The sequence below is a fragment of the Garra rufa genome, chromosome 9 (genome assembly GCF_049309525.1).
Source record: "Garra rufa chromosome 9, GarRuf1.0, whole genome shotgun sequence".
Classification (NCBI taxonomy): Eukaryota; Metazoa; Chordata; class Actinopteri; order Cypriniformes; family Cyprinidae; genus Garra; species Garra rufa.
Genome location: NC_133369.1, coordinates 21,065,124 through 21,083,814, shown reverse-complemented (window position 1 = coordinate 21,083,814; position 18,691 = coordinate 21,065,124). Strand labels below are relative to the sequence as shown.

The 18,691-nt window shown below is 35.2% G+C and overlaps 2 protein-coding genes across 2 annotated transcripts in view; one reads left to right on the top strand and one right to left on the bottom strand.

The window, feature by feature from the left end:
• pdia7 (protein disulfide isomerase family A, member 7) overlaps positions 1–1,793 on the bottom strand; it is an 11,010-nt gene extending 9,217 nt beyond the window's left edge. The window contains exon 1 of the mRNA XM_073847085.1: positions 1,491–1,793. Coding sequence (XP_073703186.1) covers positions 1,491–1,633 — 143 coding nt within the window. The 5' untranslated portion in view covers positions 1,634–1,793. The remainder of the gene's footprint in view (positions 1–1,490) is intronic.
• Positions 1,794–5,184: 3,391 nt separating this feature from the next.
• pear1 (platelet endothelial aggregation receptor 1) overlaps positions 5,185–18,691 on the top strand; it is an 85,178-nt gene continuing 71,671 nt past the window's right edge. Inside the window, exon 1 of the mRNA XM_073846746.1 lies at positions 5,185–5,427. The gene's annotated coding sequence lies outside the window, so the exon portion shown is untranslated. The remainder of the gene's footprint in view (positions 5,428–18,691) is intronic.

Here is an 18,691-nt window from a genome sequence, read left to right as displayed (position 1 = left end):
GAATCCAAACACACTGTAAACAATTTAACATCAGTAAAACACTGATGATAACCTACATTTAAGAGACACTTTGTTGGGAAGTTGAGCCGCTGCTCCCGCTCATCTTTTCCAAATGGCGTTAACGTTATTTGCTCAGTACATGGAGTAGAGACCTGCACTCCTACGGGAGTATAGCGGGACCCGAGGCAACCGACTTCGGCGCGAGACAAAACTTGATGGGCGAGTGCGGCTGTTCGGGACGCGGGAAAATAAAATGATTAGCGGGACCCCCGCAAAATAGAAATATCTAAAAAGCAAAATATTGTTATTCATCTATTGCACAAAAGCAGCAAGAACAACTAGTATAAAACTTACAGCTATTATTAGTAAACACAAGGATATAGGCAGTCAGGTGTTTAAGTTAGAATCCACTCACTGCTCAAACATTCTTGCACAGTGCTGAATATTGCGTGCTCGCGAATTAAAACACACGAAGTGTAGACATTGTGAAAGATTCATTGTGCATAATATTCATTGTGTTAGAGCTTTATGAGATCGCGTATGAACTGAGATGTCAACTTTAGCTTTGTCTGCTTGCATTCAGCTATGGATACACACAGTAGCTCATGCTTGCTCTTCTGTTAAGAATAACAGTGGTTTGTGAATGTTGATGCTTAGCCTACATAACAAATATTTTATCAGGAACGTTTATGCTGTGGTTTTGTGAAACTTACGAGATGTTACAAAACAGTTTCATGTAAATTCAATTGATGTACTGAAAAAAAAACTATATAGGTTACTTTTATGCGGGCAGGAGCGGGACAAAACATGAATGTCGAGGTAGGAACGGACCGAGATCAACATATTTCTGCGGAGGCGGGACTGAAAAATCCGTCCCGTGCATGTCTCTACATGCAGTGTTAAAATGCCCCCTATTGGTTAAACTCTGCATCAAACGTAATATAAGCATGAAGACGTAATATGCACATGAAGTGACCTGTCAAAAACGACTTATATGCTCGTTACCACATTTGATAATCAATCGAAATAATCGCAGCTCTTGCGATTTGAAAATCGCACCCTTTCAAATCGCGATTTTGGTTTAAAAACGATTAATCGTGCAGCCCTAATTTTAAAGGCGATTTCTCAAAATTTTGATCTTTTTGCACCCTCAGATTCAGATTTTCAAACAGTTGTATTTCAGACAAATATTGTCCTATCATAACAAACTATATATCAATGGAAAGCTTATTTGTTCGGCTTATTTATAAATTACTATTTATAAAACTCAATTTTAAAAAATCGACCCTTATGACTGGCTTTGTGGTACAGGGTCACATATATCATAATTTAGATTCATGCACTACATGCATTAACAACCAGTAACATTCTCCACATAGTCAAAACATGAAACACCCAGGTTATGCTCTGGCCGCTTTACAAATAGTTAATTACAACCTGGAATTATACTGTTACACAATTATAAAGAAAACATCTTATATGGGACATACCAAGGTGCGAAGAACTCCACCAACAGAGTATCGTGCATGGCTGCACTTCGGTCAAAGTCAGAGTCTCCGAGCTCCAGCACATCGCTGCCCTCCACACACCACACAGTCACAACTAGACAGATGATAAACCAAGGTAAACGCATTTTGACCGGTGGCAGCGGGGACTGTGAGACGCGTGAATGTTGAAGTTAGCCCCGCTCAGCGAGTAGCAGATGTATGGATCGCCTGAAGGTCCAAAAAGCACCGTTCTCCTGGAAGAGCGCGTTTGATAAATTCAGTACACCGATACAAGGCCTTTACTTGGCATAACATGTGCCTCCGGTCGTGTGGTGCTGCAGCACATGGGATTTATTACGCTCGTTGAAAGAGTTTAATCTTTTGGATACGGCTAGTTGTTTGAAAATCAAGTGTTCAAAGACCATAACTCAAAGGTGGGGAAGGTATGCAGTGATTTATTTTAGCACTAGGGGTCAGCATTATATATACAGACACATCTTATTAAGATAAGAAAAGGCTTTGACCTGGTAAGAGTTGCTCTTTCGAGGTTTTGAATTGGCAGTTGAGACTGGACAGACATTAACAGACAAAATATATAATATAATATCCACCTTTTTCTTCACATAAGAGTGGGCATGGCCATTTGTACATTTTATGGGTTTAGCTTTTGGTCTCATACTACCAGCTATTTTTAGCTGAACAAAACAGCTGGTTTTGCTTATTGATATTGCAAATTGGTGTGTCTTACCATATTATTTTCATGTATTATCTGAATTATGAACACACTAGTTTGTAGTGCAAACAGTTTTACCGTTTACTGGACTTTATTCTTCTCATTATAGAGGGTTTGCACTTTTGTCATTCGGTCACTGACTTGGATATACAGCCATATTGGCGATACTCGAATGTAAACAACAGCACGGATTACATGGTTAATGTAATACTGAATATGTTTTTCTGCTAGTTCATGCTGTCTAAACCACTGACAAAATGTGTGGAAGCTACTAAATCACAGAGAAGGGCAGGAAAGTAAGGAGGAAAGGGTGCAATATTTTGACAAACTAAAGTTAATAGGTGGTAAATATATGTACAAGCAGTATTAATTAACATATTAACCTAACATTTCACCTACCTGACTGGAAATGTTAAGAAAAAACACGAATGTTGTCAAGATTCTTGCCCTCGAAATCCTGGTTCAGTTTGGCCAACCACAAACGCCTTTTGTTCCTCGGACAGTTTTTTGCACTGTTCTCCTTGATTTGTTATAAGTTTTGACAGTCTTTAATACTCCAAAAGTTTTTCCCGGTCCGAACGATTAAAACAGCCCAAAACATGACAATAATTGACCATTTTCAGCAGCAATAATCAGCAAAATATATTAATTTTGTTCGGTTCAGTGGCATTGTTTATGTTCAGTGCTGCCAATATGGCCGATAAATTACCCGTCGTGAAAACACTCTATAGAACTATTTGTCTTGAATATAGAGGTGTTTTCTCGAATGAACCAGTGTCCAATGAGATGAGTGAGTGATTTAATGACATGCTCATACAAACAGTTTTGGGGTTAACGCATAACAAGTAACACGAGTTACTGACAGATTACCTTTTCAAGTAACTAGAAAAGTAACATTATTTTAAAATTTACAAGAAAATATCTGAGTTACTTTCTCAAATAAGTAACACTAACTCTGTTTTTCCATTTATTAACTAACACCTCATCTGTCCCCATGTTGAGAAAAATCGGGAGTAAAACTGCAGTAATTAAAATATGTAAAATAACACAGATATCATTTATGTATTTAATCCCAATTTATTAACCAGTGTCTTTGCTAATGAGCTTCATTTATCTAATACGTAAATATGTTAAAAATAAATAACATTTTTATTTTTTTCATCTTTTTTATTGCTGAAGAGTGATAAACTTTATTTGCCTGTGTCCTATTCTTAATGCAATTCAGAATGGCAACACAGCTGAACAGCTGTTTGTTTAAGCTGTGCCCTCTAATGTACTGATGTAAATTTACATTTTCTTCAGCCTGAAGGCCAGAATATACTTCAGTTTCTACACGTACAGTGTGCATGATGCAAATTTTGTCACCAAAATAGTATGCGCGTACTGAGAGGATTATGAGAGAACTGCAACTTTAGTTTAAAAGAGTACAAAGACTTACAAAGCTTACTAGAGCGCATATGTCAACCACCTGAATTCGCGCACGGTATCAAATGGACTTCAACTATAGGCTAGCGTATGCGTACAAAATTGAAGTTTACTTGGGCTTGAGGCTTATTCATTTTACGTTTGGTGTGAAAGGGGTTTTATATTTGCCAGAAATATATATTTTTTATATAAAAACAAACAAGCAACCCCAGCCCAGATGAGAAAAAGTAATGCAGAAGTAACACAAAAGTGACACAATTAGTTACTTTTTTTAGGGTGTAATGAAATATTGTAATGCATTACTTTTATAATTAACTTTACCCAATATTGCTTGTTGCTGTTGTGTTACATATAGTAGTATAATATATTTGGGATGTGTCAGATCTCTTCAGAAATTATAAAAAATTATAGGTACTTATTTAAAGATTTTCTCAGAACAAGAAGTTATACAAAGAAACACATCACATGGGGAATTTCAAGACCTACGATGTGCAAGTGAAGTTCCTGTCTTCTGATGATAAGCTAATGCCAACACTGACTCAGCCCATCTTTTGCTGAGTGTTAGAAACGGAAACCCTGTTTTCCTTCATTCTCGATTATTTCCTAAATCATAGAGTGATATCTGTTAATACAATGCATGAAGGGGAAATACGTCCTGGAGCATCACTTATCATTAAAGCCAGCAGGAAACCATTCTCACGGACCCTTCAGTGCAATGGCTTACCAATCATAGTTGTTAAAGGCTTCTTTTGGCCAGCTATTTTTGAACAGACATTTGAATAGTAATTTCGAAAGAGGGCTGCTTTGTTGATGTTCCAGATCCTGAATTTTCCATTTCACTCCCCCATTTCAACCAAATCCCTAATTTAACTTTCCAGACCATCCTAAAACAGACAATCATTGTGTTTCAGCTTCAGATAATATTTTTTATTTAATCTCCAAATCTAAATCTAAGGACTATGGTTTAAAATCCCTTGCGCACTGCCATGGCATGTAATGAGGGATTAATAACTACTGTAGGCATATCTATAATAAACTCCTTAGTTATTTATTTTGATTTGTTTAATTGTAATGTAACAGAAATAACAGAAACAACCACAATGGATAGTCACATTTCTACTAATACCTTTTACCTTGTGGTAAAATCGTTAGAAAAACGATAATGTTTCAATATGTATTAAAAGAATGTATTAAAACAACTATTATTAGGTTCATTATGTAATTATGCACATTACTTTAACACATCATTGGGGTCTCTGGAATCCCAAGCATTAACAATAAGTAAATATCAACAGAACATTAACACTTATAAACATTATAGCGTAACCTAATGTATGGAGATGTCAATAAACACGAAATGTGTATCTATTTAAGACGTCCATTTGTTATGATTGTATAATGTTTTGTAATGACAGTTTCATGCCAAACTGTTAAATATACACTAAACTATACTTAGAAGTTAGAACTAAACAGTGGGAGGGAGAGAGAATACAGTAGGCGTAAGCGCGTGGCCATTTCTCGTGCATTCGCTACTCGATTGTCTTGAGGTTCTGTCACTGTCGCGCGCTCTCCAGCGCATAGGAGAGAGATACAGCGAGTGGTTACGCGCACACCGGTTTAGAGATCACTTTGGGAGCAAAACACAGCTGCAAAATTGTATTTACAGGTTAAAGAAGTTCACAAAAGGACGTACGTCTGTAAAAGTAGCCAATCTTGATTGTCCTCGAGACGGAGCACTTCAAAACTTCGCTCTGTAAAGTTAAATGCCACTTCTCCAGTAAGGTAAGAAAGTTTACGCTATTGCCAATACAACGGAATGCAATGTAAGACTTTTAATGTCGCTTGATTTCTTGTTTGCATTTGCCTACTTTTCTTCGCATCTTTGTACTTAAGTTTTTCTAGTGAAGTTTCCATCTTCTGACCTGACCTACTTCTTGACGTCTGGTTTTGATGAGATTATGTGATTGCTCTTTTTTAGGGTTCACTCTCAAATGTAATACAATTTCCAAACCATATAATTTATACAAACCAAAATTGTATAATTCATAGCCTAGTGTAGGCCTATACTGTAAATGTACACTTTAAAGCAGAATAAACCTACACTGCTAGATTGTATTAACTCACACAACCTTGTGTAAAAAACTATGCGAATATCTGAAAAAAAAAAATAGTGCTTTTCCTGTAGGCCTAATTAAGGTGCAATTTGGCTGTTAAAGCAAATTTGATCAAATCACACCCATATGTGTTTGTGATCTGGAGCAGGTGCTGCTTTATCCATCATATGTTATGTTTTCCCTTCAAAAAATTATATATTTTTATAATTTGCATAACAAAACAACAATGTATTTTGTATGTGATGCCTGTCATAAAACAAATCTCTGAGTCATGGCTGTTATGTGATGGAGAATGGTGGAATGACACACCTCCCTGAAAACATTTTATCTTTTTGTGAGTCATGTCAAAGGCTCTTCCAACATATTTGTTTTTTTTTTTTTTTTTTTTTTGTGGTTGATCTAACAGATTTTTAGCATTGCATACTATTTGAGGCTTTCTTTCCCAAAGCATTCACATTCTAGAGTGTCAATCTCTTGCAGATACAAACCCCAGCACTGCAAAAACTGCACATTAGATCCATGAGATGCTGATCTTGACCTTGTTTCTAAATAATTCCAGTCCTAAAAAATGAGTCTGTTTTGCCATCTTTTTGTTCCAGACAACAAAATCCCCTACAACAGGTCAAACTTATGAATAGGAGCTCAGAAAGAATCACTTGTACCTGCCAATGGTTCCACATCTGGAGAGCAGAGACTCTAATTGATTTCCACAGGAGAAACGTTTCACCTTGACAGCAGCATACTGAGGTCCTCATAAAAAACATCTGCTGTGGATATGATTTCTTTGTTGGGTCATGAGCACTGGGTTGGCACACTCTTTAACTGAAATTCTTCGGATTACGCCAGGGGGTCTTGGTTCAGTAGTTCACAGCTGCTTGTGTTATGAGATAATTTATTGTCATGAAATTAATTGCGAATTAGCAGCTAATAAACTGGGATTGTTTTCTGTAGAGGAGTCTGTTATGTAAACATTTAGAATCTGATATCTGATTTTAAGTTTTGTAAATGTCTTTTTACGCACTTAAAGCAATAGTCGCAACCTTCTATATATCAAAAAGTGACTTTATATGAGTTCAGGGCAAAATAAAATAGCACAGAGAAAAGAACATACAGAGGTCAGTGGCGATGAGATGGGGGTGTTGTGTTAACAGATGAAGACGGCGGGTAATATTTCCACCACATGCTTACATAAGCCTCTCTAACTCATGCTTTTTGCAGGCAGAGGCTTTGGATCTGTGCACTTTTCCCTAAAGCTGTTCCCATTTCTTTATTTGTCCATTGTTGGACTTTTTTGCATTTTTGTTTGCACATCCCTGTTTATTTTCACTGCAGAGCTGCTACAGAATTAGTGAGAAGATCTCTGATCTCAAAGTCGGTCGGTCTTGGAGAGAATTAAAGCACAGCCGCAGAGCTGGTAGTCATTAAGAGAGGGGAAAGTGACTCTGATGTTGTTTTGCAGGATCTGTTTGCACGAAGAAAAGACAAACAACCCATCCAGGGTGAAATATAGAAACAGAGCTGTGTTTGTAAATCTCATACAATCTCAAGTGTTTAAGTGGAGAACTCTTGAAAAATAATCATGACAGCTGGCAGTACAGCTCATCTATGCAGAAAAGGGCTCAAATCTACATTCTATCTTTAAATCTGTCATTCCCTTCAGTCATTGTTATGTAAAAATCCAGTCCTTCTTATTTGGGATTGACATTTGAACTCAGACCTGCAGACATCGATTCTACCGCTGTCCTCCCGCTGTCTCAGAGTTGCATTTTAAATCAGGTAGACGACAGGGGGAAAATAATAACCCTCGTCAACTTTTCCTTTTGCTTTAGTATTATGGAAAAGGCATTCTGGCACCATGCTGAAGTTAGTCCCATGAGATCCAATCGGAAAATTCATTGTGGTAAAATATGAGGTCAGGACAAACTGTCTTATATATGTGGGAGACACACAGAAATAGAGAGATTTGACTTTATACATGTGTATTTGTGAGTGTGTGTGTGGTGACTACTGAAGGGAAATGGTCAGTGGATGACAGACCTGTGTTTTTTTTCAAGATGTTTCCTTTTGTTTGTTTCTGGTCAACTCCCTGGTGTTCTGCAGAATGAGAGGAGGATACAGTACAGACCTGAGGACTCGGATATTGGTATTTTTCTTACGGACAATGAATTGCAAACACCATGTACATTAAGTAATGTATCCTCAAGCACAAGCACATCGGATGCAAATGGAAGAAAGATTTAGATGGATAAAATTTCATTTAATTTGAATTTTGTTGGCACAGCAGGAAATTGCCTTTGTGTTTCCTCTGTTGCTCTCTCTGTCTTCTCTTGTGCCCAGGACATCCTGAGTCCAGCATCTGGCAAATACCTGCCCTCTTTCTCTTTCTCTCCTTCTCACTCTCATCCTGTTATTTCTGCCTTGTTGTGGAAGATAAATGACCTACAAATATTAGGTTCATAACCTTTAGATGTATTTAAAGAGACAGTTCACCCAAAAATTAAAATTAATAACACAAATTAAGATATTTTTTGATGAAATCCAAGAGTTTTCTGACAAGTTTAAGTTCCACAAAGTAAGTAAGGACATTGTTAAAATAGTCCATGTGACATCAGTGGTTCAACCTTAATTTTATGAAGCTACGAGAATCATTTTTGTGTGCAAAGAAAACAAAAATAACGACTTTATTCAACAAAGAAGCAATGATGTAATATGAAATCTTTTTACGAAGTCCTTACTACCTTTCTGAGCCTTGAACGTGGTAGTTGCGTTGCTGTCTATGCAGGGTCAGAAAACTCTCGGAGTTCATTAAAAATAATTTAATTTATGTTCTGAAGTTGAACGAAGGTCTTACGGGTTTGGAACGACATGAGGGTGAGCAATTAATGATAGAATTTTCATTTTGGGTGAACTATCTCTTTAAAAGCAGCAAATTAATTAAGATATGGAAATATACACACCCTACCACTCAAAAGTTTGGGGTCAGTATAATGTTTTAAAAAGAAATTAATACTTTATTCAGAAATTAAGCATTAAACTGTTAAAAAGTGACAGAAAGGCATTTATAATGTTACAAAAGATTTTTCATTTAAAATATTTTTTTTTTCAGTCTATTCATCAAACATTACTGAAACAATATTATGTCTGCAGAATATACAACACATATAATAAAAAATATTAAGTACATTTTTTAATGCTTATATTTAGCAAGGGTGCATTAAACTCATTAAAAGTGACTGTAAAGACATTACAAAATATTTAAAATAATACTGTTCTTTTGAACTTTCTATTCATAAAAGAATTGTTTAAAAACATGTAGGGCTGGGCCGATAAACGATATCATATCGAATCGCGATAAAATAACGATGATAGGCTCTAGACATTTTTTGCTCGATATGGATTAATCTAAGAGCCAATCACACAGTAGAAATATGCGACAACAGCCAATCAGCGTACAGCGTGCGTGTGCACGTCAAAGTACAAAGTTCATTTCCTACCGCACTTTGCGAAGCAAACTTAACACCAGGACGACAAAAAAAAGAGAGAGGAAGCAGCGACGAAAGTGAAACTAACTTCGAGTTATTATCCAAAGATGTTGAAATTGTCGACAAAAAAGGTAGCACGAATTCCGTTATATAAGTGGTTTGGCTACCTGAAAAGTGACTCTTAGCTCAACTGAGAGTTTGGCGCGATTGTTAAAACTGAAACCGAAAGCAAAAAACGCACGCGCATTCAAAAGCAATTTTAATCCCCCCAATGCACGCAAATTAGGCTACATGACATATCTAGGCTGTTATTTGTAGGGCTGTTCGATTCCGAAAATTTTGGAATCGATTCCGATTCCGATTCCTGGTTCTGGAATCGATTGGATTCGATTCCAGAATCGATTCCTCACTGTTGTTTCGATTCTTTTTCGATTCTTGTTTTTTAGATTGGAGGAAACTAATTTCGCAATAAATGCAGGATGTAATTAGGTCGTATAAAGTTACCTTCTCATAATATGAAGCTTCATTTGTAGCTCTGACTGATTTCAAATTGTAATTCATTGCCCAGGAAGTTAGTCATAACCCACAGCTCAGCAGTGGACATGCATTTATTGCATGAATAAAACAAGACGTGACGTATATAAAATGACAAAATTAGCAAACTATACACTGAAACAAAATAAACAGAATTTTAACAACAACACTGATATAAGAGCTATAATTTCGTAATTAATGCAGGATGATATAAGAGCTCGTGGATATAAGAGCTCGAGGCGTAGCTGTCAATCAGATGCGCTCTCGGCCACTGATACGTGCTCTCTGCATTTTCTTTCAGAGTTATCAATGGCTGATAGAAAGATTAAAAATAGCATTTATTTAAGATGTAAATAAGATCAAGACACGTAATGATCTATTCTGTCGTGCAGCGCTCAAAATTGTGGACATCATGAGCCAGTTCTCCCATAAAATAACATCTGAATCGTTTTTTGAACTGGTTCATTTAAATGATCTATCCGAACGAATCTTTTCGTGGAAATGTATCTGACTATAATAACTATTAGCGAGCAAGAGGCAAATTAATGAGTGCTTCTCAAGCTGAAGGCTGCATCCTTAAACTCAGACGAGTTTAGTAATGAGTCGTTTTTATTACGTTTATTTTCGTCAATCGACGTTTGATGACTTGCACCCGAAATATAGCCTTCATGGAATGCAGCCTTCCGTTTAAGAGGTAAGTTTTGTTGAACTGAAAACGGCTCTGAATGAGGAGTCGATTCCACTTGAGAGGATCGATTCCAAACGTTGGAATCGACTCTCGATTCCCAATGCCTCGGAATCGAGGAATCGATTCTTTTTGGAATCGATTCCCAGCCCTAGTTATTTGTATGTAGGCTATGATAGGTTGTGTATGTCTATAGCTCTGTATCATGCTTGAAATATCCGTCTCTATTTGCACTTTGAATATTTAGAGAGTAGCCTACTTTGATTATGGCTGAATTATCTGCACTTAATACGATTAAGAAAGAACCGTGTCGTAATTTTTTGTTATTTATACTGTAGATTGTTTCAAAATACAGTGGTTGCCTCTAATTTAAATAGCTCAATCTATAATAGAGAAAATAAACAATTGTGTTAATAATAATAATAAATAAATAAATAATTGTGTTACAAATTATGTTTTTACAATAATTTTATGTTTACATTTTGTACATTTATTCTCATTTACCATACTCTGTCACAACTTTTATTTTTTTAATTTATTTTAGTAAGTTGTTTTAATTTTTAAGGCCAAATCTGTAATCTGTTTTTGTTAATAAACTATACTTTAAATGTAATTTAATGAACCCTTTCATTTTTGTGGCTTTAGTCATTGTTGGGATACCATTTTAAAGCTGGCAACATCAACAGCTTATATCGAAATATATATCGTTATCGTTCAATATGGGGGAAAAAAATATCGAGATTACATTTTTGCCATATCGCCCAGCCCTAAAAACATGTATCATCTTCCACATTAATATTAAGTAGCACAACATTGATAATGATAAGAAATGTTTCTTTGGCTACAAATCAGCATATTTGAATGATTTCTGAAGGATGTGACACTTAAGCTTAAGCCATCATAGGAAAAATTACATTTACATTTTTAAATACACTTTATTTTAAACAGTAATATTTCACAGTATTTATGTTTTACTGTATTTTTGATCAAATAAATGGAGCTTTGGTGAGCATAAGTTCCTTTCAGAATATACAGTAGAAAACTTTAAAATTACTAACCTTTAGAGTTTAAATCTCATTCAGAGTTTTGAAAAGGCATTTGGTCAAGATGGCAAGGGACTCTTTATAATTTGTGACCCTGAACCACAAAACCAGTCTTAAGTAGCACAGGTATATCCAAAAATACATTACATTAAATTATCGATTTTTTTATGCCAAAATCGTTAGGATTAAGTTTAAGTAAAGAACATGTTCAATAAAGATATTTGGTCAGTTTCCTATCTTACATATATCAAAACTTAATTTTTGACTAGTAAAATGCATTTCTAAGATCTTAATTTGGACAACTTTAAAGGTATTTTGATTATTTTTTGTTGCACCCTCAGATTCCAGATATTTAAATAGTTGTATCTCAGCCAAATATTCAATGGAAAGCTTATTTACTCAGCTTTCAGATTATGTATAAATCACAACTAAAAAAATCCCAAGACCCTTATGACTGGTTTTGTGGTCAAGGGTCACATTTAAGAAACCTCTGGATTGGGGTTAAAATATTGTCTTGGCTGTGATGGGAGTGAGAGGAGGAGGAGAATCTAGAAGCATTTTGATGGAGTCACCTTCAGGGCAGACAAAGAGCGATGCATTTCTTTTCCTCTGGTGAAAACCTCTTTACTTTCAAATGCTCCGATTCAGAAACATCTGGCTATTTTTTCAGCTGTAAAAAGGCGATAAAAATACGGTTTTAATAAGGAGCAGGCTTCCTCCTGGTTCTCCAGAAGGGCTCTGCAGCAATGGCCAGTTGAGTAAATCAGAGAGCTTTAGGAAGAATGTACTGGCAACGAATGGACTTCCTCTGGGGAGATAAATGATGGCAAATGGGTGATGCAGTGATATTGTGTGGTACCAAATCCCTGAATTCCCTCATTCAAACATGATCTCAGCATTATCCCAACACATTTTATCAAAAGCTAAGAGAAACAGCAGATCTTTAAGCTGGCAAACAGGAAAATATTTTGAGCGTTGCTTTGCAAAGATATTTTGCTGGAAAAATATGAAGGCTTTGGTTTCATCACGCACCTGGATTCAGTCCTAATGCCTTTCCTGAGTGCTGCACTCCTCTCTGCACTTAGGGGAGGCTCAGTGTTGTATGTCACACTCGCTTGAATAAATCCAGGCCTCTGAAAATGTAATAAATAAAATCAGGAAAAAAAAAAAAGTTAATAAATATAAATGTATTAATATGGACATGAATTCATTCATCACGGCATTAGCTTTATCATCAGTACAACCTGCTCCAGTTTGTCCATCTGTCTGCACAGGCATAACGGCCACCTTATTCTGATCCAAATGTTTGCTATTCTGTCTCATAAATAAATGGGCCTCTTAAGGTAAATTCCTGTGTGGGACAGCTTTACTATACCCAGGACATTCAGTACTGCCCAGACCGTACAATAAAACAACACAGACAGGGAGAAAAAACACACATATGAAAAGTTTCTTAACTGCGCAGATTGAGCTTGACTTCATATTAGTGTTTGCGAATAAATTTGCCAGCCAACAGCATGTTGATTTAGACCAGATTCAGGGGGATGGAGTCTGTTATCTCACTTCAGTCTTGTGGCAGTTCATTAACCAAAGCTTAATGAAATGGTGATACTCAAAACACAGAAGAGGACTTTAGTGATACTGGTGATATATGATGCCTCTTGCATGGAGATAACAGACAACAGACCAGTGAACATAGTTAATTGGACTAAATCAGGAATAATAATGAATAAGCCAGTGCAGCCAAAAGTTTAGTGACCATTTTAACACAACTTAATACATTTAAGGCACGTTTTAATTATGCAAAACTTTACCAAGCAATGTGTGTTAACAGTTGGTTTTTAAAACCCTTTATTAGATCTTACTTCTAAAAAAAATACACGGAGAAATCTGACAATTTGAGTTTGGAAGAGTATGGAATTTTGAAATGGAAAATGTGTAACCTGTAAGACCTTTGTTCATCTTCGAAACGCAAATTAAGATTTTTTTTGATGAAAATGAATAACCATAAGCAATGTGTGTTAACAGTTGTTTTTTGAAACCCTTTATCAGATCTTACTTTTAAAAAGTCTGACAATTTGAGTTTGGAGGAGTATGGAATTTTGAAATGGAAAATGTGTAACCTGTAAGACCTTTGTTCATCTTCGGAACACAAATTAAGATATTTTTTTATGAAAATGAATTACTATAAGCCATGTGTGTTAACAGTTGTTTTGAAACCCTTTATCAGATCTTACTTTTAAAAAGTCTGAAAATGTGAGTCTGAAAGAGTATGGAATTTTAAAATGGAAAATGTGTAGGAACTAGTGGCAACAATTAATTGCATTAAAAAATAAAGGTTTTAGTATATATAATATACTGTATGTTTGTGTACTGTGCATATTTATTATGTACATATAAAGACACACACATACAGTATATATTTTGAAAATACTTACGTGTATTTTACATGTATATATTTATATTTGCATAATTTATATTATGTATAAATATATTTAATATTTAAAAAGAATATTTTTTATTAAATATATACATGGATTTGTGTGTATTTATATAATATGTACACAAAAACTTTTATTTTAGATGTGATTAATCGTGATAGTAGGAACTAGGTACGAAACTCATGATTTATTATTTTAAAATTTTCATATTTAAATGTAAATATTTTATATTATAATTTAATATTTTAAATAAAAAAATTATATAATTATTAAATATACAATTTTTTTATGCCAGATTTCAAAAGAAAGTTTCCACTGTCATGAAAAATCTAGAAATAATGGGAATTTTAAAACTGTGAAAGCTAAAGTTTTATTGACAGACCTCAAATAATGTCATCTTTAAAGCTTAAAATTGTTTTTTAAAATATTTAAAATCTCTATCAAATATTTTTTTACATTTCTAAGAATAACTAGAAAAGGAATGGAAATTCATTGGTCAGAGGTTTTGGGGAACCCTGTTTGAAGTACTAAACATTTAAAGAGAACATTCTGTAATTAATTACTCACCCTCATGCCGTTCCAAACCCGTAAGACCTTTGTTCATCTTCAGAACACAAATTAAGATATTTTTGATGAAATCCATGAGCTTTCTGATTTTCTGGCATAGACAGCAACACAACTACCATGTTCAAGGCCCAGAAAGGTAGTAAGGACATTGTTAAAATATTCCATGTGAAATCAGTGGTTCAACCTTAATTTCATGAAGCTACGAGGATACTTTTTGTGTGCAAAGAAAACAAAAACAACAACTTTATTCAACAATTTCTTCTCTTCTGCTGTGTGTTCACCACTGATGTCATATGGGTTATTTTAACAATGTAATTATTTTCTGGGCATTGAATATTTCAGTTGCATTGCTGTCAATACAGAGGCTGAAAGCTCTCAGATTTCATCAAAAATATCTTAATTTGTGTTTCCAAAGATGAACAAAGGCCCTTGCGGGTTTGGAACAACATGAGGGTGAGTAATCAATCCCTTTAAATTCATGTTGTATATAGAAATTTTCAAGTTCGATGTCAAATTCTGGATCTGAGCTGACATTTCTTTTGGTTCCTCACTATTATTTCACTGCACAATTCCACAGTTCTTACACTGATGGTGCTGACAGAAGTTCTTTGAGGAAAATGTCCCTCACTGAGGGGTTGCTCAGCTGACTCCACAGCTGTGATTCTGGGTCTCCAGCCTGCATGGAGTGATGTTCCTTTGGGTCCTATTGGGACCGCGGCACTCTTTTTCTCCTCCTTTCTCTCTTTCTCTCGCATGTGTTCTGACTGTACGCCCAGACTCCTGAGGGCCTCACACGCACATACACAAGCCAGCTCTGCGTTCATGGAAATCTGCAATCAATTTAGCCAGCAGGGGAGGGGGGCGTCACACTAGAGACCCCCCATTTTAAGAGAGCTGTGTATATAAGCATGCATACGTGCACGTGGAGTGCAACTACGCTCATGTGGGCTTGTGACGATTGACTGGGCTGTTTCTTTACACACATACACATTTGTTCAGCATTTCCTTTCTATGGATGACATACTGTAAACTTTGTTGAACTGACAGAGGAAGCGCAGCTCATCTTTGTCCCGTAGTCTAAGCTACTGGCCAATCATTCATGAAATTGTGATTGACATGCCGGCACAGCTGGAGCTAAAATTAAACTCAGTCTTCTTCCTATCGGGCTTCGGCAACAATCATTGTGATTGAAGTTTCAGAAAGCAATTATCTAAACTGGGTCACAGTCCCAAGTGCAATAAGCAAAAAATTATAAGAGCCTAGATTTTTAGAATAACCAGTTTTCCTTTTATCCATGCAATGTTTATGCTGTGTGTATTGGAAAACAAGGAAGATAAATCATGTTGAAGGAACAGTCATGATGTCAAGTTTGGCCGCGTCACTAAAATTAAGAGGGTAACCTCATCTGTCCCTTTGGGAAGAAACAAAAACTGAAAAACATTCTTGTAATTTCTCTCAAAGCCTCTTTCTTAAACAAAAACAGCTAACAGAACTTAAAATCTCAGACTGTCCTAATTAAATCAGTTTCTTATGCTCTGAATATGTTAAGATTTAAAATTGCTTACATCTTAACACTAAAACTTACAGCTCCTTGGAGTTCATGGTGTTTTGATTAAGGACAGTTGATAAAGAACTAATAAATAAAGCCTTTTGTATATTACACAGTAAATTTTTTTTTGGATTTGAAGTGAGAGTTTATATGTGACCCAGGACCACAAAACCAGTCATAAGGTTAAGGTGTATACATCAATATATAAGCTTTCTATTGATGTATGGTTTGTTAGGATCTATTTGCAAATCTGGAATCTGAGGGTGCAAAAAAATCAAAATACTGAGAAAATCACCTTTAAAGTTGTCCAAATTAAGTTCTTAACAATGCATATTACTAATAAAAAATTACATTTTGATATATTTATAATAGGAATTTTACAAAAAATCTTCATGGAACATGATCTTTACTTAATTTCCTAATGATTTTTGGCGTAAAAGAAAAATCAATAATTTTGACCCATACAATGTGTTTTTGGCTAATGCTACAAATATACCCCAGCGACTTAAGACTGGTTTTGTGGTCCAGGGTCACATATGTGAAAAGATAATATTAACATTTATCCTTTCAGCATTTTTGACTTTTAAAAGCCATTGAAAACAGTAACCTAATCACTAAACCAAAATATATAAATTACTTTATACCAGCAAAATAGTTCTTTAAGGTAACAATTTGCTACTTTTTACTGTAGATGACAATAAAGCAGGGGCATTTGCTCCAAGGAGGCAAGGGAGGCAGTGCCTCATCAAAATATTGAATGAGAAAAAAAAATACAAAAATAAAACAATGCCAATATTACAAAATATAACATTAAAAAGTGTATATATTACTTGTTTTTCTAAAGAAACATTGTGATACAAGCAAGTAAAGTTGCAGCAGGAGAATTCTCTCGCTTCCCCTGAGCCCACTGAGTTTTAACAGACCTCCTAAAGCATGCGGTGAGTTTGGTGGGGGGTAATTGAGAATGAATGGGGAAATCACATGAGAGGAGGCAATGCCTCCATCACGATATGATTGGATATGACTGGTTATGTTATGGCTGTGATTGGTTCATGGGATAAATCCCGCCTCTTGTGTTCGTGCGCATTCACAAATTAGTCTAAATGAACAATATAATGACGTCAATAGGAAGAAAATGTAAAAAGTCAAACAACCAGTGTTAATTTCGTTGGAGAATCATTTTTGTCATCATTTTCGTCAATGACATTATTTCACAGATGAAAATGAGACGATAACAAAACAAAAACTTGTTTCGAATGACTAAATGAAAATGTTCGGGAGGGATGATTGGGGAAGAGGTTCATTCAGAACAAATCTTCTGAGTGGTTAGGAGTTTAGATGCGTACATTTGAACTAACATATCTAGCGGGACATAAGCTAGCATACATTTGCTGCATGTCTAATATACCGTTAAAAATGTCAATATCTGAGTAAAAGAGAATAGCAAAATTTGCTGTCAAAATTAACACTAAACAACACACACTTAGATATAACCATCAAATTAAGACTTAAAATGGCCTGAAAACATGATCTGTGGGAGTTTTTAGTGAGTGGTGAAATTGTAAATAAATCTGTTGTCTGTGACCAATATTTAGCAAGCTTTAATGACTTATGATCCAAAAAATTCAAAAGTAGTTAAAAGTTTACTATTAAAAAGAAGAGCTGAACATATGCTCACAAATATAATATATTGTTTAAACTGCCTTGAGTTATTATATAAAATGCTTAAAAACACTAACTTTATGACATTCATACTTAGAATATATAGATTACATTGATGTAAATGTATAAATTTAATACATTTTTATTTTTCTGATAGTGTAAGTAATGTTTATTTAACCATGAAAATGGGACTGGGACATGAATTTACATTTTAAAAAATGATGGAGATGAATGAATAAACTTTAAAAAAAAAAATCACTGTGTAAACCTAATGTTTGGTATTAGAACTGAAAATGTCCTCCCAAGACCATCAAGTAATGATGAGTTCATAGGAAAGTGGTTCTCGAACAATGATTCTGCAGTATGTAAATAAGGGTAAATGAGTCACGATACAGTGGGCAGATATACTAGAATGTATCTGCCTTGATATTTGAGGGTGGACAAGCTGAGAGGAAGAGGAGGAGTAGAGGAAGAAATGAGTAGGAGGAAGAGGTAAGCTAGGAAACATTTCCGGTTAGATAAGGATGTGAAGAGTCACGGCGTGGTGTTAATCAACATTCCGTTGGAATTATTGTCAAATTCCTGTTTGGAAAAAAACATTCATACCAGGAATAAATACTCCAGATGTCATAGTTCTTAGTCATAAAGATAAAGATGGATGTTTGATTCACTTTCACATGAAATATACAGCCAACAGTTATCAACCATTTCAAATAATAAAATGTACATTAAAATTTAATTTATTACAAAAAGACTCGGAATTAAATGCAAAGTTAGTTTTTTCTGCATTGGTTTTTGCCTCTACATGTTCTGGGCCATATAAATTATGGCCCATGTAATTATGGTGGTGCTTGGTCATGTCTTTTTAAAGAGCTCAAACCTCAGAAGTGCCCATCTCTTTAACTTCTCTGCCTTTGAGGGTTTGGTTCAGCATGGCGACACTCACCAAAGTTGGTGAACGTGAGAGTG